Here is a 22,222-nt window from a genome sequence, read left to right on the forward strand (position 1 = left end):
TAGATAATACAGGATTCCCATTAGGTGTTTTCCACAGCAGATATTTTGACCTGTCATGGTGGGAAGAACACAGGTGTTCCTTATAATGTTGATGATTGCTCAATTCAGGTGCTCCAGTAAGCCAGATCCAGGATGTACCTTAGGACCCATTAGCCAAAGCAGCTAAATGGAATTTATCATTTGAACCTGTAATTTTCCTACTGAGACACTGAATAGAATGCGGATGTGAATGTGATGCTGATTATTAATCAACCACTTACCTGCAACAGCAATTACAGCAATATAACCAACTACAGGTATACCTTCTTTTCTGAGGAAAAGGTATTTTTTTATATATAATTTGTTTATTGTAAGGATTTAACCACAAACAATGCTCAACACAATCTTGAATCAATTAATGAATGAGTCAATGACAGTACTTTAAACAACAATTTATTTTATTATTAACCAGAGTATTATAGATATTTGAAGGTGATTTGGCTTCCTGTGTGTGGTTTCACCAGCTGTGATGCTGAAAGAAAGATTTGTTAGAGAATAAATATGCACAAATGATACGAAGTCTATCTACAAATTTAACACAAGCAGATGCACCACAGTAATGTGACCCACAGTAAAAACCAGTCTGTTACATAAAGATCTCGTTTGCAGACTGTAACACTTTCAGTTTTTGGTTTGCAACACTGGAATCAATATGATCTGATACTGAATGCATCAGTAAGTACCGGTAAACTAAATCATGGTGTTACACTATGTTATCAGTGAGTCTCACTTGGTTTTATCTGAAGGTGTGCTAATGCTGAGGTGCAGCCACATTTTGGAACATATGCAAATTAATAAAATGCTACTTAACCTTTGAGGCAGCCTTGACAGTATAAGAGTTATGCATAGCTGAGGGGTCCCACATGAAATCAGGTATCTGAGAAATCGTCTGAGGCTATATGCAGTTGGAACCACACATCAGCTAGTAGGAAAATATCTGGCATCATTTGTTTTTGTGTCTTGAAGAGAAACTGTATGATGGAGTAGAATGTCAGGCCCGCAAATACAAAATTATAGTTCAACGGGAGGGTTCAGCTTTTCAGACATTTTCACATGATTTCTCAGGTTATAGTGAGTCGTGAGGCACTCATACTGGACAGGCAGTTTATTTACAAATAGCAGACCCAGACACAAAGAAAAGAAAGTAATAATGACGAATTTACAAAGAGTGTTGGATGATGGGGAATTTGTGTTCAATAGATCTCAACAATCAAAGAACCATTTCCCTCAAATCTCTAATTGCTACTGGCTTGAGGCATCAAAAAACACTCAAAAACATACAATCCCCAACAGTCGCCGGCAATTTACTTTATAAAAATATCACCATGGTGATCCACAGATTCACAGATTTGACCATGGGAAGAAAGACGTATTTACAGTAATCCACACAAAGGGAAAATGGAAAGGGATTATTCAGGAACAAAAAGGCTGGAGGAAAAGATGAGCAGTGCAGAGAAGGTCCCAAAAGGCAAAGCTTGAGCAATTCTTGCTTTAAGGTCTCTAAATGGGCACCTCTTAATCTTTTTCATTTGTCCTGTAAAGATCACACAAATTTATTAGTGGAAAAGGACTCATAATGATGGAAGATAATACAATTAATGATGCACAATGACACATTTAATATACAGTAAAACAAATGTGTTTTTATTCGCAATTGTGTCTTTCTGGTTTGACACCCATGACCTGTGTAAGTTCAAATGGAAAATGTATCTATTCTATAGTGCTGGCTTAATGATGAGTTTATCATATACACAATACTTATCAATACTTATCAATATTGCCTTGCACATTGTAATAAAACTGAAATGAGAAAACAGCATAATACCAACAATTTGGTATGAACATGATAAAAACAGAAATAACTACATCATGAGAAGAGATAATGTTGGATATGTTACTTTGTGATGACAATTATTAAATGCCATAACCATTTATTATCAAAAATGGCATCTTAACACCCTATGAATTAACTTCAGAAACTCAAATTTCCCAGCCATGATCTGCAGTCACAAGCATTATGAAAACAAATACCTTATGTGTCAGGGTTTATCTGATCCTGGTGTTGCTTTTGCCCAATTACTCCTCATCATTTCTACATTTATTGTCTTTTGGCAAATTCAGGTTCAGTAAAGTGCTGCTACTTTTAGATACAGTAATAGCAAAGTATGACCATAGTGCATGTGCTGTGGATGTTACAATTGCACATATAAATATAACTGTTATTGTACAATGAAAGTACAATACTGTCAACTTTACTGAGTTGTTAGAATGACAGTGATGCCATGGGGAAGAGAAGTGAGTTGGAAAAAGTAGCCTAAGGCCTGTAAGACTGAAAAGAAATATATATCATTTATATCAAATATTTTACTTGGTAGGAGAGCTTTCCTTCACATAACTGCTTTTGGATTCTGTATATTTGATCTATTATTTTAGACATAAACAACCATAATTTTTATTTCATGAGAATTTCAAATTCTCACCAACCCTTGGCTCTGCATTCTTAGCATGGTCTCCAAATACAAAAATTGTGGTTTTAGGCATCCAGTGTAAGTAAAAGAAAGAGCAGAATGTTTGGGTCATGTGTAGAAAATTATATCTGCAAAGTGCCAGCCGAAGCTCTACAGTGAAACCACATCAGAATGTGTGGCAGTCTGGGCAGCAAAAACCATACGGCAGAGCGTCAGGCGACAGTGAGTGAGATGTGCCCTCAGCAGCAGAAGGAGACCTCACCTCAAAGTTCTTCAGCAGTACAGCGAAGCTGGACAGACTGACAGGGTTTAGTATCTAGAATGAGACTGCCAGTGCTGAAGGAGCAAGAAAAAAAGTCGAGATGAGGCTCCAATCAATTGAGACCAGTACAGAAAAATATAACGAATGAAAAATGACTTAAGTCCATATTGTCACTTAGAAATCTCTAAGCACAATAAAAAACATTTCTTCAGTAAAATTACAGTGATAAGTCCATCCTTTTGGACAAAGTGGATTCTGCAATCACACCTTTACCAGTTAATTTCAAATAAATAACATCTATTAATGAACAATACTGTGATTTTATAACCAGAGAAGAGCTGTGCACATTTACACACCTGATGCGATTGTAGTATACAACTGATACATTTATATGACAGGGGTTAGACATCACATACCACAATGTGAATAATGCAAGTGTGACATGTAACTCTCACTCATCCAGGTGGCTAATGCATGGAAATCCAGGATTAAAAATGAGGGGACGCGAGGAAAGGTGTCCTTCCTTTATATTCTTATGAGCAACATCACCAGCTAAGACCACTGTGTCTTACTGAATGCAGTGATGAAAGATGAGGTGGAGGGTTCCCTCTGCTGGTGAGTCATGAGATGACGACAGGATGGCAGCCAGATGGGAAAGGATCAGGACAGCACACTGGTGTTCTGTGAATCCACATTTTGCATGCTCATGACATCTGTACTTACTCCACTCTCATAAACAGGGTTGTCGAAAGCTGACTCTTCTGTCATGTTGTCATACGGTGGTGAGGATGTCGGCATTCTGATAGACTTCCCTTGGAGTCTGAGTAAAGAGTAGAGAAACAGGGAACATCCTGCAAAGGCTCATTTGATTCCAAATGAAATAAAGAAAGTTTTAAATTATTACTTACTTTGCAAAGTAGACATAAATCCCAAGGACAACCACCAAGATGATAGCAGTTGGAATAAAAACAGCAAGGGCAATGTTGGTTCCCTCCATGCTATAATCTATATTAACAACTAGAAGAAGCAAAGAACAAAACAGAGGTGTTATTTCTCTGAAATATGCACAAAAGAGAAATGTCAATATATTGATACTGGAGTGTTTCAAAGCATTCCTCACCATCTAGTCTGCGTTCATTCACATAATTGGTTGAGGATGCTACAAAGACACAGTTACAGTTTGGTCAGTATTCGGATCAGAATTCATCATCTAACACAAAGCACTTCGCTACAACACTGAGGTACAAACAGCAACAAAATCAATAGAACATAATATGGTTTAGGTCAGGAATTGCAAAAACTGGAAAGTTTGCTTCTATGTGTTTGTGGCATGATTTACCTTTGCAGGCAGGTGGTGTGCTGTTCCACTGTGAAGGGTGTCCGGGGATGCAATAGATGGTGGCCTCACCCTGCAGTTCGTAGCCCGAGCGGCAGGAGAAGGTCAGTGTCTCTCCTGCTTGGTAAAAGGCCTTTTCAGAGCTCTGCACACTGGTGGAGGCAGCGCCAGGGTTCCTACACGGCTCGTACTTTTCAGCTGAGAGGCGGGACAGCATTTTATGTCACTAAATTTATTGTTATGCGTTTTTCAAATGTAGAAACACTGATACTCATATGAACACACAGAAAGGCAACAGGTACATAAAAAGGCAAGATAAAGGCAAGGCTTTATTTTATACTTCACAGTAGTAAGGTGCAGGGCCTTCAAATTTGTATGTTTAAACTACAGACGCATGATCTGGCAACCAATCAACCAAAATTATGGTTGACACCTTCCATTTGCAGTGACATGTTTAAGTCTCATATTCAAAGCACTCAGAATGGTTGTCACGACACATAATGTTGATTCTGACTTATGTGACTTACGGACACATTTGGGCAGCCTCTCGCTCCACTTGGGTTTGCCTGAGTCTCGGTTGTAGCAGGTGAGGAGGCTGTTGCCAGACAGGATGTAGCCTTTATTACAGATAAACTGTACTGTCGATCCAACGGTAAAGCGGCTGCCTGTGAGCACCTTACGACTGTGCTCCACATTTCCAGGATCCTGACATGTCATAACTGGTACGTCACAAAAACAAATGATAATAATTTGTAATAATCTTCATCGGTGGTGGTAGTTGTAGTGAAGTAATGAGAAAAAGGTTGTTTAACAAAGAAAAATGGTTATTCTGTCATACACTGCTTAAAAAAATAAAGGGAACACTAAAATAACACATCCTAGATCTGAATGAATGAAATATTCTTATTAAATACTTTATTCTTTACATAGTTGAATGTGCTTGACAACAAAATCACACAAAAATTATCAATGGAAATTCAATTTATTAACCCATGGAGATCTGGAGTCACACTCAAAATTAAAGTGGGAAAACACACTACAGGTTGATCCAACTTTGATGTAATGTCCTTAAAACAAGTCAAAATGAGGCTCAGTAGTGTGTTTGGCCTCCACGTGCCTGTATGACCTCCCTACAACACCTGGGCATGCTCATGCTGCCACTAGAGTGAAAGCACCACCAGCATTCAAAAGTGACCAAAACATCAGCCAGAAAGCATAAGAACTGAGAAGTAGTCTGTGGTCACCACCTGCAGAACCACTCCTTCATTAGGGGTGTCTTGCTAATTGCCTATAGTTTCCACCTGTTGTCTATTCCATTTGCACAACAGCATGTGAAATTGATTGTCAATCAGTGTTGCTTACTAAGTGGACAGTTTGATTTCACAGAAGTGTGGTTGATATTTATGTGAATGTAAGTACCTAATGCTTGAGGTATTTAGATAATGAAACGGTATTCCATGAAGAAATAAAATTGAAACGAGAGCTCAACCAATTTAGCTTTGCATTGACAGGGAGAATCGTTGCCATGGGGTGTGGGGGTTATTTGGTCTCCAGTGTTTAGGTGGGTGGTATGTGTCAAAAGGCATACACATGATTGCCCGAAGTTTCCCCACAGAACATTGCAGTGAAAACACATGATTAATGTGATTCACTTCACCTGTCAGTGGTGTTAATATTGTGGCTGATTGCTGTAATCTGCTGACTATGATACTCAAGCCAAAAAAAAAAAATAAATAAATAAAATATAAAACAATGCAGAAAACACTCCATCATTTCTTCTTACCTTCCTCACATCTCGGCACATCACCGCTCCAAGTGAGATCCCACTGGCACATGAGGATCTCAGAACCTACCAACTCAAATCCAGGGTAGCACTGGTAGGTGACGACAGTGCCGTGGATGAGGTCAGGGTGGGAAGTGCTCTTCCAGCCGTTGGCGATCTCGGGCAGCTCGGAGCAGGTGTCGTTCCTCGGCACCTCTGTTGACGTTGCAGCGGTTGGCGTTCCAATGTATTGGAAGCGAAGGAGAGAGTCAGAATGGGGAATGTTAAATTAAGAATCTGATATCCTACTCATGTTGACACAATGAGGAAAGATTATGCTTCAGAAAACTTCAGAATTTTCTTCTATAATGAATTGAATTTTCAGTATTTATATGGAATCACATAATGAGGTTCCTCAATGAATATCTAACATTATTATGCAGCAACCCTCTCTGTAGGCAATGAATAGAACTGTCAAAAGTACACACAGAACAGACAGTTCTGTGTGCACTAAACAGCAGCAGTTTGGGACTAGAATGTAAATAGAGGCTTGTGATGTATGCTGGAAGGAACACAGCATGTTGTTTGGTTCCTCCCTAACTGCAGCACACATGGGCAAGAACACAAAGCACTGAGTAAAATCAGCTGATGTGTACTCTGTGAAGGGTACCCTATTATTGTGTTTCTGTGTTTGTAGTTATCAAATCTTGTGCACCTGGGCCAGAAGACAGACAGAGGCACAGCAAGAGAAAGAAGCCAAGAGACAAAAGAATGAATTGACACTTTTTCTAATTGGTAACCTGCTGGGCTCTAGATAAGAGTGACATTTTATATTCCGTGTTTACTACCATTCTTTGCTTTCTTGTCCATCTTGCATTGGCAGTTTTACACTAAAAGTTATGGATTGCAGTTAAATTTCAAAGGTATTCAAACAAAAAAAAGAAAGAAAGCCACAGTCTTACCAAAGAAGTGGACCACAAAGCCATTGTTGTAGCCGTAGATGTTGGTGGCAGGATCAGACTGAAACTGAACTGTCACATCACCCATGGAGGTATAGAGCTTGAAGTGTGACCGTGTACCACTGTATTGGCCCAGAGTGTTCGCTGTCAGGTCATCACCGTCATAGAAGGTCAGCAGGTCATTCTTGCCAATATGGAGCCTAGAACACACATTAAAAGGCATTACATTTCTTACTAATGATTTGAAGGTTTTCATATGAAGTACAACTATGCATGGAGTCCCATGTCTGTTGTCATGTGCTCTGTTTGTGTGTTTTGCTGTCTTCCTTGGCTGATGAAAGCAAAAGCTGATGACACAGGGCAATGTCAGCAGTACTTGGAAAATATTAATTCTGTTTATATTGGATGGAACTGATGTGAAGTAAACACTAAATAATTCATGATGTAAGCCTCTTTGCCCCCCATGTAGCTCTCATGAATATGTACTAAAGTGTCTATTTGCAAATATATGAGCATAGTATAAAATTATCATTTGTGTCACAGTATCCACACAAAAAAGCTACAATACGTGACAAAGTGGATTCAAAATAATAGGTAAATGATTATATGATAACTAGTTTAAGCATCTGCATGTTGCGCATTAACCTGTAATGCTCATATAGAAGAGAATAGGAGACAGATGACACACTGTTTGACAGAATCTTTGCTGTCATTGATTAATTTAAGAATGCATTAACCTTTCCCATTTTGAAATTCATATGTCCTTGTCCCCTTTACAGAGCATCAGTAAAGCTTGACATTTATTCACACACAGGGGATGGAGAATGGTGGAAAAAAAAAAGAGAAGCCACAGAATTTGTAGTTCCCTGCTGATATAATAAGCAGGGAAACTAGTTGCTCTTTATGTGGATTAAGCACTGGGTGTCAAAATAGCAGTGCAGATTGGCTGTGTGATTTTGGTATGAACATTCACAAGCCCTGCTGAACGGAACTTAACAGCGATAATAGCACAATGTGATTCTTCATGCACTCCATCAGTAGGAGCAAAGTTTTTATAGCTATGAATCACCTGCATAAACTCTCTACCACCATTTCCTGCGCATGATCAAGCAATCAATCAAGAACACAAATTATTTTTTAAGAAACCATCATTTTCCTAAAATGGTAACAGAGAATCAACTTCCCAGGATTTAATGATTCCTTTGTGCTATTTACAAAAACGACGATTGCAAGGTGAAGTGACAATGAAAATCACATTTGCAGCTCCTCTTTTAGCCGCAGCTGTGATCACACCTCGTCCTCAAATCATCTGTCATTACTGCCTTTTCCCCTGCGTTTATCTGTCTATGTCGTAAGTTTACTTTGACTCTGCAAAAATATCTATGCTGTCATGTCATCTTCTATTTAACTGGGAGCCTTTTAAAGGCAAATGTGCATATACATAGCTGTGTGATTTGATTAGGTCAAATCACTTAGGTCAAGTCAGAAGAAAAAAGAAATATTTGCAGGTTCTCAGACAATTGGTTATTTTCACATTAAAGAATCACCTGGAAGGATTGTAAGTGAAGAACATAGAGCTGCACACACAATGTAGATGCAAAGTTTGTATTTCATTAATATTTGCACATGTTCCCTTATTGGAAAGTTAAAAAGGTCACACAGCACCTGAAGTATATGGGCAGGTGATTCAAATAAGTCAGGTCACAGGGCAATCAACCTGAATGTAGAACAGACTTCATAGAGGTGTCAGTCTATGTCAAGAAAACACTGAATTGTCCATATCTTGTCAATAAGTCTGCAAGCGAAGACAAAAAAAGCATCCAATTGACACATACAATGCAATATTTAAGGTTTGATAAGCAAAGAGAAACAAAATGAAAATATAAATGTACGATTCACAGCAAAAATGACTAATTACTAATTACAAAGTAAAACGAAAGCATGTGCACTATTTCCTGCTTCCTCCTTTATATTTGCACTCTATGATATTTACTCTCAGATTTTGATGTTTTGTGTTTGTCAGTTCCTGAAATCCAGACATATGGGTGTTGGTGGACATGACCGCCTAAAGAATGACCTCTCTGAGAACTCTATTTCTATGTTCATGGTGATTACCCTGTGAGCTCATGGATTTGAATCACCTGTTTCTCACATTATATAAGTCACTGAAATGGTCTGATTTTTTTCTTTTTGCAAGTTGCAAGGGGACACTTTGTGCTGAAACACTGATGCACAAACCTAGAAATGAAAAGCTTACATTGGGGCTGTGACTGTGGGTCTTTTCTGCTTTTTCTTTTTGCATTCTCAAGCTGACTATTAGACCACTGTGTAAGAGCTTTAAATAAGCACAGACCAACTGTGTTTTTGTGGCTTTGTTGGAACAAACCCAGCGCTAAGTGTCAGTGATGGGGCTGCTTTGTCTCTGATTGACACAGAGTTTTATGAAGATAGAAGGAAGCAAATGACCCGAGTCTGTTTACCTCTCCTCAGTCTCTTATTCACAACCTCCCCCACAGAAATTCCACATCACTTCTGAGTAGAAATGCAGTGCAGTTAAAATCAATGAATTGCACCCACCACAGCTTTATTCATCCAGACTAGGAACAAATCCTTTATTATTGGCATGAACCCATAATTAGACATGCAAGGTGTATACTTGGAACACTAGCAAGTTCCCAAAGACACAGTCTTAAGACATAAACGTGATCAGAATGACTGGATTACACTCTGCTTGTGCAATGTGGTGCTGAAATTTGGACCAAGCTGGATTCCAGCCTCTCCTGATGGGCACAAATAATAGGATGCCAGCTGAATGAATAGCAATGAAATGAGGTGCGGAGTGGCAAGGTACTCTCTGTGGTTAGTTGGACAGCTCTAAGGACAATTCACACCTCCATGTTCTCTAACAATCAGCGCCTGTGGATAGAAGTGACACGAATGACAATATCGGTTTCCATTTCCTAACTTCCATGAGAACGCTTCATGCATATAAAGAAATAGTATCTCTGGAGTTGACGTGTGCAAAAAATAAGGAAATCATCAAAATAAACCAGTTAAGTTTCCATACTAGACCTACATTAGCTTGATTCATACTCCACCAGCAATATGCACACACTTAATGACTGCATTGGATGGCAGACACTGGGTTTAGCAGAGCAATAGTAGTAGTGTCACAAACCTACAAACAGGGGTGGCTATCCCTAAAGTCCACAGAGGACTTCACTGATACAGCCAGTGGTGCTTGCATGTTTTTCTATTCCAAATCTCACTCTTCAGCCCTGTTCAAGCCCTATCCTCCACTTGCCCTTAATGTCAATGAGGCTATCTGCCTTATCATTGCACTGTATTCCACCATATCTCCTCCCAAAGGTCTCCCTGCATTCAGACTCTCCTAAAAGCTGGGATGTGGTATGGTCAGTGGGCAATCTTGCTTTGTGTGATTACTTCCAGTCTCTTCATTTCATTGAATTCAACACACATATAAGGCACATGCTGCTCTCTTCTGCTACATACAACACAGGATTAGCCACTCACCAGACCTGTCTAGCTCTTTCACTCCTTTTACTGTAGTGCATTCTACATCAGAGTATCTTATCAATGTGATGACTCGTATTCTTTAGCTTTTCTTCACTGAGGTGTACGGTGATATAGCTCAATAGCATTGCTTCTGATTTTCTTTCCTAGCAAAGCTGTACCACAAACATGTTTTTCTTGCCAGTGAATGGTGAAATTTGTTTTCACTTCTTTAATATCTTTCACAATTCAAAGCAATTCAAGATGAGCTTGTGCTTCTATGTGCTTCATCTTCATCATGGAGAGATCACAGAATTAAAATCTGTCTTCATACTTTTCTGCTGAGGAGTTGTCTGTTACGCAAAATACTTTGACTGTCTTCCCAACCAAATTCAACACTAAATTCTTCTTTTTCTTTGTGACTTGCTAAGACACACAAGATAACAATTTACATTTGCGACACATATTGCAACTGACCACGATTGTTTTGGCGTGATGTTGGACAAGGCAAAAACCACAGGCATTTCTGAAAGCATCCATTTGTAGTCAGTGGCATTAGCAAATCACACGCTTTCATACTTGACACATTGTAACCTTTCCTCCTGTCTGGCTTCCTAAATAGTCTCCCCTGTTTGCCTAACTCCTCAAGAATGCCGCTATCGACCTTGCTTTTAAATTTTTCCACTGACCCCATCCATTCGCGCCACTCTGTGCTTGAAGTGTTGTGAAAATCCTAACGACAACACAGAACAATGCCAAGCCCACAGTGCCTTTGGTCCAGACTTACACAGCACTCTGCGGTGAGTCGCTCAGCTGCCTTCTCTGTAGTAACCTGGCAATCACTCCACACAAATGTCATTCCACCTGGCTCCTTTAATGGTTTCCCCTCCAGACAGAAAAGCAGTTGCTGCCTGTGCTGCGCTGCTAACTGATAACTAATCTCCTGAAGACATATTTTCGCCCTGTCTCCTATGTGTCCTTTACCTTCTTTTCTTTCCTTACATTCAATCAGTCAATGTAATCACACCGTTCTGATTGCTCCAATACATTTTTTGTATACTCGATTCTTTCATTCTTGAGGACAGACTAATTAAAACTTGTTGAAACTTGGGTGGTTTGTCCCTCTACTTTACTGCTGCATGATGCTGTAAGGGCATAATATTGGAAGCTCAGTTAAACATGTATATTGATGAAACTCAACAATCATCTTAAAAAAGACAACTTTGTTCAGTTAGTCTTGTCTGTTTGATTAAGATTAAGGCAAGCATCATGGGGATGTATAAGTGTGTGAATCAAGATTAATGCTCACAGGAAAATATGCATATGCAAATAACTATTTTTAAGAAACAAACTTGTTTTGAATTGTCTTATTTGATAAAACATCTTCCCCACTGATGTGGCTTGGGTGTTTGCAAAGGTCTGTTTGAAAAAGGACTTAGGGAATTTCTGAAAACTCTCTGCATACCAATGGGACCAGCTCAATTCTGCAGATGAGGGGATGACAGCTGTGTTTTGTATGAGCCTCTAGGCATTTTGTCACCTTCACTGACCTGTCAAAGCAAGTCTAAGGAAGCTGGCAAATCTCCAGTCGCTCTAACAGAAGGGAAATTGCTTTCGGTGTCAAGCTTTCAAAAAGCAACTTTCTATATCTTCTCATAGAAGTATTTGACATTTGAATTATTCTCTTCAGTGAAAAATTAAAAAAAAATAAAATATTTTCAGTCAATCTGCATGAAGCCAGCACAAGTGGACTTACAGATGGCATGTAATATTTATAGTCTCCACAAGAGGACTCCATAAACCTAGTATGCTGTCTATAAGGTCTCGCTATACTGACACAAACATTATTATCACTATATGACTTCCTCATTGTGTTAACATGTGAAATACAATTATAGATAAGAGTAAACTCTGAATGCTAAAATCCACATGTGAACCATTTACCTTGTTGAGTTTCACAGGTGCAGATATCAGCTGGAACCTCTTGTCTCCTGCTCTTGCTCAAGCCATGCTCCATGCTAATTAGGCAAGAGCCAGCCCTCCTGTTTGGCCTAAATTAATTAATCAGTCCTCATTATGCACACTGCTTCTCAGTAATTGCCAGCACAGGCACAGTGATGAATGATAATACAGAAAACATTCTCATCAATGTGGAAAGTGTGTGCCCACCCTTATAATGAGACAGCTCTCATCAACAGAAACCTTTTGTCACTTCAACATGCATAATACGAGCACACAAACACACTTTCACACAAATTACATGTTGGCTGAACCTTTAGGAATGCCATTCTCAAAATGAGCAGGCTAGACATGAGGGTAATGGTAGGGTCTGCGGGGATCAGACAAGCTGTGGGCTTCTACTGCCATCAAGGCCATGCATGACTAACCTTGAGATAAAACTGGCCACAACACCATTAATTTACAGCGAGTGGCCTCATGTGACTTGGATTAAAACAAACTTCAGACTGGTGCAATTTATTTTAAAAGAGGTCTCTGAATGAAAATCAGTTTACCTCAAATCAAACTTGCTTACTTCTGCATGGGGAAAAAAATCCGCTCTGATCTCTTTTACCCTAGGTGCACTGGCTGACTTACAACATCAGACATTAATCACTGAGTATTCAGCTAAAGAACAGGGAGGCAAACAGGGACACAAAAACCCCTATGTGGAATTCAGACTTATTATTGGTGTCCTCTAGTGCTATTATTCTCTTTGATCTGTGGATCACATTTGAGTGATGGCTCATATCTCAGGTGCTGTAAGCCTAAGAGATAAATTTTGGGCATTATGTTCACTGTGACCAAGTTCATTGTAGATACTTGTATAATTTAACATTAATATTGTTGTGCAATACAAGATACTCTGATAATGTGTTGTCAATATGATAAATCTAATGTTGTAAATGTGTGTTTACTTGCAGTCATTAATTGTAAATCCAGGCTGATTCTATTAATACTACTAGTGAGGTAACAAAGCCAAATTTAACAACAGTAATGCCTGTGGACTGACCACCTTATGACATCTGCCCAAATTATGTCCAGACTGATGTGAAGTGGAAATGCTCAGTTTTCCGTTATGATTTTTGTTATTTGGTCATTTTATTTATGATAAATAATATATATGGTCCAATATCTATATTTTTGATTTGGAAAAATGTCATTGCTATATGACAATTGCTTTTGTCCACGTAAAGATATGTGTAATTAAAAATCTTTTAAAATCCTTGAGTTCATTCTAATGGAAAACATTTTGTACGCATGTTGTTTTACTGCCCAAAAAAGAGAGAACAAAAAAAAAAACAAAAAAAAAAAACAAACTGATGTCCTCTACCTAAGCAGAACTAAGTAGTCATTTGGTGTGCTGGACTTGGAGGTGCTGACTCAGAATTCCAATTCTGAGGTTCCAGGTTACCCTGGCTGTGCCTTGAGATCCTGTCCATGAATATTACACACAGGAGTGGAGACGAGGGGAACCCTTGGTGGAGCACCCATTGAAAACTTGTTTGATGTCGTGTTAACACACAGTACTCACTTCGGTTACCTTGCCTCTTAGCCCCAGTACCACATACTCTCGCAGTAACCCCCACAGGACTTCAAGTCCACAAAAGACATGTAGACAGGAAGAGTAAAAATACATTCATGACAGAATCTGTTTCCCTGAGATCTGAGATCCACATCCTCAAGTTATTTTATGATGGTATCACTAAATGTCATAATCAAACCTTGTAATTTCATCAACAAATATTAATTTTATTGCAAAAATGAATGAAGAATGTGAATATTCTTATGAACGTAACAATGAAAGGATGCAAATGCCTGCATATATAAATGACCAAAGCTAATAGTGTCTGCTTGAGATTTGTCAGTAACTCCATTTTGCTCCAAACCCAGGCAGTATTCCCACTGGTTTAATTTGAACCTCTCTGCTCCCTCTTGTGTGCAAGTGCTTCAGGCAATAACGCAAATCATTTATGCTGTAGTTTTGGAGCTTTGTACAGGATTCCATGTTCATGGAAATGTGGGAATCACTCAAACGAGGCAAACAGATAAATCCAAGATAAACAGACAAAGATACAGATGCACATAGTTGAAGTGTTTTTTTCATTCTTTTTTTTTTTTAAAATAGAAACATCTGGTGTAAAATGAAGAAAACAATGTGATCATTTACACTTCATTTAGAAACAATAACTTGGATGAGAAAACTGTCAGTGTGCTGTTGACATTCATGTACAGTAACAGTGATGGGAGAAATGGAGTGTATATTTGTGTGTGCATCTGTCTATTGTGACGTCTGTATGCATGTGTGTTGAATTACAGTTGGGAAGGCTGGATAAGTGGCTCAGAGTAGTTCATTGCCAGAGCGTATTCATTTCAAAGCCAAATCTGAGACACACACCAGCGAAGTGGGAGCAGGGAGGCTTACTGGCTAATCTGGTCAGAGAGCGAGCTGGAAGCAACACAGAATTCTTAATGTAGCGGATGAGAAAAAAATCTAATTAGTGACTGCAACCACAGAAACGCTTCCTCATATGCATGTCCTTCCATGTATGCGAGTGAGAGAAAAGATGGAAAAGAAGCAGTGTGTGTGTATGTGTGTGTGTCAGAAGATGGAGTATGTACCATCTCGAGGTCAATCTGACCTCCTCCATGACCTCTCTGTGTGATTTCTCAGTCTTACACCTGAGTGAAGTCTCTTACACTTGGATGTCAAGCATGATCCTCTTGTCCTCTTCCACATGGATACCCCAGATGCAGTCCTGCCCCTTGTCATAGGCCTCAGGCCAATTAGGAGACAACACCACACCGGCGGAGTCTGTGATCTCCCCGCTGCACACAGCTGCAATGCACAAACACCTCAGGTTGACACTGAGAAACAAAAACGTTTTCAATAAACAGAAAATTTAGATTACGACTAATTTAACATGGAAAGTGGGTATCAGTGTAATTTGTAAAATCCTGTAATTTCCAGTGTGCGGGTAACAAGCAAAAGAAACTAAAAATGTACATGAGTCACTCTGTGATTTCATAGGATGGAACCATAGTCCTATGCTTAATAAAACACGGCTAAAATAGAGTGTGCAGGCTTCTTGGCATGAACATTGTAGAAACTGCATACTTGCACTGAACTGCTTGGTGACCATGATCCCACAGGAGCAGAAATTAAATTTTCTCATATCCAGCTTTACCAGAGAGCTTTTCAATTTCACTGTGTGGCAGAATGACCATGCAAGCAACAAAAACGGGGAGTGAGGTCAGAGCGTCGAGGGTAGGAAGAGCGTGTGTTTGTGTGTGTGTGTGTGTGTGTGAGAGAGAGCGAGAGTAAGGGCTGGGACGGGCTCAGTATGGTGCGTAGTCTGTGTAGTGTTCATCTTAAGCCAACTATTTTGTGTCTTTTTAATCTTAAGCAGTTCTAAAATCTGCCCTGCAAGCACATATGTCAAAGTAAAATGCTCTTGCAATTTTAAGAATTTATCATGGATCAGAGGAAAGCAGCTTAGGGGAAGATAGTTAACCGCCATTGGTCTTTAATATTTGAGTAAAAAGACTTCAGTAACTCCTGCAGTGATCAAGATGACAATGAAAGCCATGGATCCTTAGGTCAGTCATATCTGCCAGTTCTGCTCCAGTGGAAGCACATTTTTAAAAAGATTTAACATCCTACAATTACACGAGTGGATGGAATCTGACTCACCCCTACAAGCTGGCTCAGTCTCATTCCACTGTGGGTTTTGTGCATCCACACACTCAATCACTACGGAGCCTTGCTCCATCGTGTAGCCAGGGTCACATGAGAATTCAACTACTGCTCCCACACTATAGGTGGAGTCACTGCTGCTGAAGTTGCCGTACTTCACAAAGGGCTCATAACACATACCTTTCGCAAAAGCTGTGGACACAAAAAATATGTGGCATCAACCGTAAGTGACAAGGCACAGTATGCTTTGAGCAAAATATGCAAACTTCTTAATCAACCTGCCTTCATATCTGACGGCTGCACCAGTGGAGGTCATTGTCCCGTCTGTGGTGAACTCTATAAACAAGTAACGTCCTGTACTGAGCACACCTTCATTGGGCAAATACTCTACCTCATAGGAATCATACACAGGGGGAGAATCTATGTTGTTGCCATTCTTAATCAGCAGCCTAAAAAGAGAGAAGGAAGATAGATTAAAATAGGTGTAAGTCTTGAAAGGTAATAGAAGCATAAAAAAAAAATAAGTTACAAGCTATCTGAGGGCTGTGCACTGTTCCAGTCGTGGCTGTAATAGCTTGTGATAACATTCTCCACCACTCAGTAATGAGGTGAATGGCCATGTGTGACAATAGCCATGTGGATTAGTGAAAAATGTAATGCAATTGCTGTTTCCTACCTCTTACTACCCTCTGTAGTCCCTTCAAATTTATTCGCTTGATGGAACACTGTTAAAGAATTATAATGATAAAAGGTCCTTTCAAATTCATCTGTGACTCCCTGAAGATTTTGGTTATTTATAGCCTTTGAGGGTTTTAATGGTCTACCCACAGGCGTAGTGTTATTCAGAAAATGAGTTTAAAGCTCTGTGCCATTTATTAGCTGGAGACCCGCATACACATACGCACATTCTACTGTTCACTCTCAATGTTTTGATTTTATCAGTGTGCATACACCACCTGTCATCGTCCTCTGCCAGAGCCACCTTCTCAAAGTGAATGTGGAGTTGGTGGCCTTCAGGGGCCTCCAGGACCCAGTGGCACGTCAGATTGTTGCTGTAGTTGCCAGGGAATCCGGGAGAGACGATACGACCATAGGTGGCATTTTTTATCATTCCTCCACAGGATGCTATGCAAGAAGAAATACAGTGAGAGAAAAGACAGGAAGGAGACAAAGAGTTTGACAGTATGACTAGATGAGAAAAGCAATGACATGGTATGGTAACTGTGGTGGTGGCGGTGGGGGGTGTTGTTTGGAGAAAAGTCCCTGTAGGAGCAAAGATTGCATCAAAATCCAGTGGACTGTGGCAGGACTACACTAGGTGCCTCACCTGGGTCTAAGAATATGTGACTGTGTGTGATGGACTTATAAAGAGAACAGCAAAACGGCAGCAGTTACACTATCAGTTCAGAGCAGCTGCAGGCAGGCACAGAGAAAGGCTGGAATTGGCAGATGAGCCTTTACCAGCAGGAGAAGGAGAGTCATGCGGCCCAGTTCTAATTAAGGCAGCCAGGTCCAATGGCCTTGTTTTGCCCCTTCTCCAAAGAATAGCTCCCTGTGCTGCTAATCACATGCAAACACACTCATTTGGCCTCAGAGTGTAACTAATCAACTCAGTAGGAGACAACGTAGTGAAAGCTTCCCGTTAATCAACATTACCTGTATTCTAGAGAAAGGCGGAAAAGGAAAGGGCTACTTGCAATGTTCAAGTTTTAAAACTATTTGCATTCAATTTTAATTTGTAAAAGTGTCTGATTAAATTCTGATCTGTCAAATTCTAAATAATCCTTAAATTTCTTGAGGAAAAGTGGACAAATTTAATTGCAAATACAAGTTAAACATTTGCCCCAGTCAGTATTCACTGCTGTAATGTAACCAAGTAAAAAATGGAAATAGAATCTTAAAAAAAAGTAGCCAATACTCCAAATAACTTGGAGGTATAAGGACCTGCAGTTATAGCAATTCAGTTTTGTGTGATTACATTTTGAGCTGCTTTCTTTTTACAGTTCAGTAATGGGCTCCCTCAATGCCCTGAACTGCTCCCAGTGTTAATTAGCTAACACGTGTCTAGAAAAGAGAGCTTGCCTTACCCACACACTGGGGCTCTTTTCCACTCCAGTAAGGTGTGGTTGCATTGCGACAAGTGAGCATTTTGGGGCCTTGCAACTTGTAGCCGGTAAAACAGCGAAAGTAGGCTTCTCCGCCAGGGTGGAGGTGCGTCACAGAAACTTCTCCACCGGCAGGCTCTTTGGGGAATGAACAGCTCAACACAAATGCTGGAGAGGAAAGAAAAAAGTCAGAGCAAGCAGACAGTTTAAGTAATTACAGTTCAAGTAAAAATATATAAATTTTTGGTTTTAACAATAAGAAATGTTAAAACCTAAATATATTATTTGATAAGTGCAATATGGATATATTTTTAGTGACCTGTTCTGATGGAGGACACATGTTACATTAACAGAAGCAAATTATCACATGTATTAAATGACTGTCACTGTCGTCTGTCCAGTGTGTAACCTGCCTTGCCCAAGATGTCAGAGAGAAGTGATTTTAAAAGTAACATGTTGATATCATTTGCTTCATAATCAGTTTGCTAATTGCTGGCTCTGCAATCAAAATGCAAAACTGAGTGCATGTCATGATACTGAAACACTTTATCAAGAGACTGGTATGGAACTAAATTTTATTAGCTTTAAATATTTGGGTTTTTTTTTTAGATGCAAAAATGGCCAACGATGCAATGTTTCACTAAACAAAGTCAAATTCCTGCCAAAACAAACAGCCAGCAACGCTAACTGGCTGCACAACATAATCTACTATGTCCTGCATTGTGTGAAATCATACTGCTGTGTTACATTGTTGACCATGTTGTCTCTCCTCCAAACTATCACTGAGCACCCATAGACAATTAGATGTTCCATAATTTGTGCAGATAAATCAGGTGAAGTGTTTCAACTTTGTCTCTTCATGTTTCTCTCTCTCACACACAAGTAGAGATGCTTTAAACCAGCCTTCAACAATGTTTATAATGACTCTTTTTCTTAATTAATTGCAGTTTACCAGTTCATGCAGTATGCAAATGTACAAAGACGTGTTTGTAGCACTCCAATAATTAACATCATTGCATGTTTGTAGAGCCACTGCAAATACTCTGACAAATGGAAATGCTGCTGATCAGTTGAACATCATAGTCGGCCTGTAATGCGATAAACTGGAAGAGGAATTGCCTCGGTAGTGGTTGTCAAAGACGTGTGATTCCAGCAGGGTAAGATCAATGTTCCCAGACTTGCTTTGTATTGTTGTTCTGTCCCTGTTTTTAAATGAATGGTGTAGGATGGGATGGAGTTCGCATGGATAATGGAGTGAGCTAACCAAGTCTGTAATGGAGGCTATTAAACAACCTTCTCTTCCTATCTAATAACCACACTGTTCTACCTCATTAGTGTAAGCACATTAACGACCAGACTAAAACTTTTAAACTTTTGGAAATGTGTTAACCACAAAATAAGCAATATGATTGGACTCACACTATGGCTTCTGTTACAATAACAGTGTGATTGTGCAATCACAAAATTACAAAAACCTTTTAAAAGCAACTTTACTCAAACTTTGCAAGTCATCTTTCAGCTTAATGGAGTTTATGCAAACCCTAAATGAGAGCTAATAAAAGGAGAAAGCAAGAGGTAAAAAGGCAAACTGGAAGACCCAGACTGTTTCCAGTCTTAAAAGCAATTAAGATAAAAAACTAAACTGTGATTTACTTATGTCAATATGTTGATTTGGTGCTTACAGAATAAAGAAGTGGACTAGAGCTATTTTCAGCTGCACAAGAGCCTTTATATAGCAATTTAAATGTTAAGTGTTTTTTTTTTTTGTTTTTTTTTTACATTTGACATCTTTATTGCGTGATTCTTGATTGAACTATATATCTTATGTCACTGCAATATGCACTTCCATTGGCACTAAACAGGTAGAACTAGAAACAGTATTTTAGTATTTAAAGTTGATGTTTACTGAAGAAACTGAGAGCTGTATCATACTGGTAATAAGGTAATAATAATTTTTTTGGTTTGTTCAAAACATGCTTGACCCAATCTAAATTGTCCCAATGAAGTCAACAGCAAATGCTAAATGAAGAAACTGCCAAAGGCCTCGCCTCTTAACATCACAAGTTTAGAGCTGAAGCAGTGGATGTGTAGAAAGCCTTGATAAACAGGCTTGTTTGGTCAACACATCTGGGTTCTGAGGTTCTTGCATGCACAGGTGCTGAGCAAGTGAAGGTTAAATGGCACTAAAAAAGATTGGACACTCTGCAGCCGGTTGGTGTTTGAACTGCTTTAATCGCAGGCAGCCATTTGTAGATGAAAAATAACACTTTAGTGATGCTTCTAACATTACCTTGAAGCTAAATTGGGTAGTCAAAAATGTTATTCTATCAATCTTTGAACTCAAACTGAAGAGAAAACAGACCTAAATGCATAATAGCCGTAAAGGCTTGTGAAACTGCCTTCGTCGGCTATGTTTTTAATCTACTGGATGGTTTTTCTTTTACACAAGTCACTGGTTTCTACCATAATGAAACAGGTCTTTCTTTTGCAGTAAATCAGTGAGCCACAGGGACGAGGTACGCTGCCCTTGGGTCATCCATTCAATTCATAGTTTATCACTAGCTCCAATGAACCTAGTTATTGCCATTATCATAGTGGCATTTACATCCCTATTGAGCATGCAGTGGGAGAGCCAGAGGCAAAAATTGTGGAGCCAATTCCTGAAGTATTAAATTACGTGCTGCCTCCATTCCAGTAGATGTGGTGCTGGGCCATAAAGTCTGATTGTTTTGCCATTACAAATAATAGATCCACAGCGCAGACAGCCAGGAAGATTAGCTGATGGTACCATAAGGCCACAGGAAACCAATGCGGAGCTTATGTATTTAGTTAGTGTTTTCTTGTAGAGCAGAGAAAATGGTCACATTGTTAATACACAGGTCAACCTTCAGTTTCACAGCGTGACTAGAATGGACTAAAGCATTTTAGATAAAATTTCAGCTTTTACAGAGAGAAATAAAAGTTGAAGAGGTGAACAATACAGACAGGAAGTTACAATGTGCACCCGTAAAATGTGTACATTTTCTGAATTAAGGAGAACTGATTAAAACAAAACGCTACTGTGGTTAGGGCCATTCTGATGAAGAATCCATACATCAGTTATAAGTAGACAGTAATTTTTACAGTCAAATATCTTGTGGAAGAACTTGATCCAGAAATGATGCATCACCTCACTATGTTTCCCATGTTTCTTTCAAAATTACACTGGTTAGATGAAGAAGGGGGAGAAAAATGGGGAGAAATTATTGGCACAAATGCTCTAATGTCAACATAATTTATATGTGGCACATGCCAGTATTTAGTTTAAAGTTTGTTTTTAAAATAGATGTCCATGAGAAAATTAAGGAAAAAATAGATTGAAACCCTTGGGATTGAAATGGCAGAGTTTGAAGTTAGAAAGATGTTTTTTTGTGTAGCTAGTCATAACCAATATATCATGACGCATCTGAACATGAGCTAAACGTTCTCTTTAAAAAAAAAAACCAAACAACTATTTTTGTCATTTCACAGTACTTATTCACAATAATTAAAAAGGCACGCATCCAGTCTTACTCTCTCTAGTGTTCTCTCTTATTTGTGCAACAGCAGTGGATTTGTCCCACCTTTTTTAAATGTATTTTCTGTCTATGTTTCTTCTTGCCCTTTCTAACTTATCTGGAAGTTATTTGTCTCAACAAATACGGAACCATGAATCTGCATTTTCAATCCAATAATGAGCTAAGATTTCTTCAGTCTTCTGTCAAAAGTTGCCAGAGATCAACTTTTGGAAATCATTTAAAGACAGAAAGCATTTCCTGAAAAAGAAATAGGTTCAGCTCCTGCATTAACTCACAGACTGCTCCCATTAATGAGCCCTACTCTGCCGTATGCATGTTTCATTTCCAGGGGTACTTCAAATTCAGAATGCTGCTCTTCAACCAATAACAGGCAATTATCGTTGACTAGAATTTTGGACAAAATAAAATGCATTTCAATTTAGGCCTAATAACTGTTGTATCTCAAATGTTCCCTGAATCCCTTCAGGTAGAGAGATGGAATAACTTGGAAAGGTGGGGGCTGGAGATAATGAAACAGGGTGCCAGG

The 22,222-nt window shown here is 39.1% G+C and overlaps 1 protein-coding gene across 4 annotated transcripts in view; it reads right to left on the reverse strand.

Moving 5' to 3' along the window:
• Positions 1–476: 476 nt before the first annotated feature.
• The window catches only part of LOC124070843 (seizure protein 6 homolog), an 87,820-nt gene continuing 66,074 nt past the window's right edge, over positions 477–22,222 (reverse strand). Inside the window, exons 5-18 of one of the 4 annotated variants that reach the window (XM_046411121.1) lie at positions 18,122–18,307; positions 16,991–17,159; positions 16,317–16,483; positions 16,032–16,226; positions 15,038–15,176; positions 6,830–7,026; positions 5,889–6,083; positions 4,633–4,824; positions 4,109–4,303; positions 3,890–3,928; positions 3,678–3,786; positions 3,493–3,589; positions 2,770–2,843; positions 477–1,573 (exon numbers count right to left, since the gene is read on the reverse strand). In XM_046411121.1, coding sequence (XP_046267077.1) covers positions 2,817–2,843; positions 3,493–3,589; positions 3,678–3,786; positions 3,890–3,928; positions 4,109–4,303; positions 4,633–4,824; positions 5,889–6,083; positions 6,830–7,026; positions 15,038–15,176; positions 16,032–16,226; positions 16,317–16,483; positions 16,991–17,159; positions 18,122–18,307 — 1,907 coding nt within the window. In that variant the 3' untranslated portion in view covers positions 477–1,573; positions 2,770–2,816. Of the gene's footprint in view, positions 1,574–2,510; positions 3,590–3,677; positions 3,787–3,889; positions 3,929–4,108; positions 4,304–4,632; positions 4,825–5,888; positions 6,084–6,829; positions 7,027–15,037; positions 15,177–16,031; positions 16,227–16,316; positions 16,484–16,990; positions 17,160–18,121; positions 18,308–22,222 lie in introns of those variants that run through there. The other 3 variants (XM_046411122.1, XM_046411119.1, XM_046411118.1) reach the window with 3 other exon arrangements.

The sequence above is a fragment of the Scatophagus argus genome, chromosome 14 (genome assembly GCF_020382885.2).
Source record: "Scatophagus argus isolate fScaArg1 chromosome 14, fScaArg1.pri, whole genome shotgun sequence".
NCBI classification, from domain to species: domain Eukaryota; kingdom Metazoa; phylum Chordata; class Actinopteri; family Scatophagidae; genus Scatophagus; species Scatophagus argus.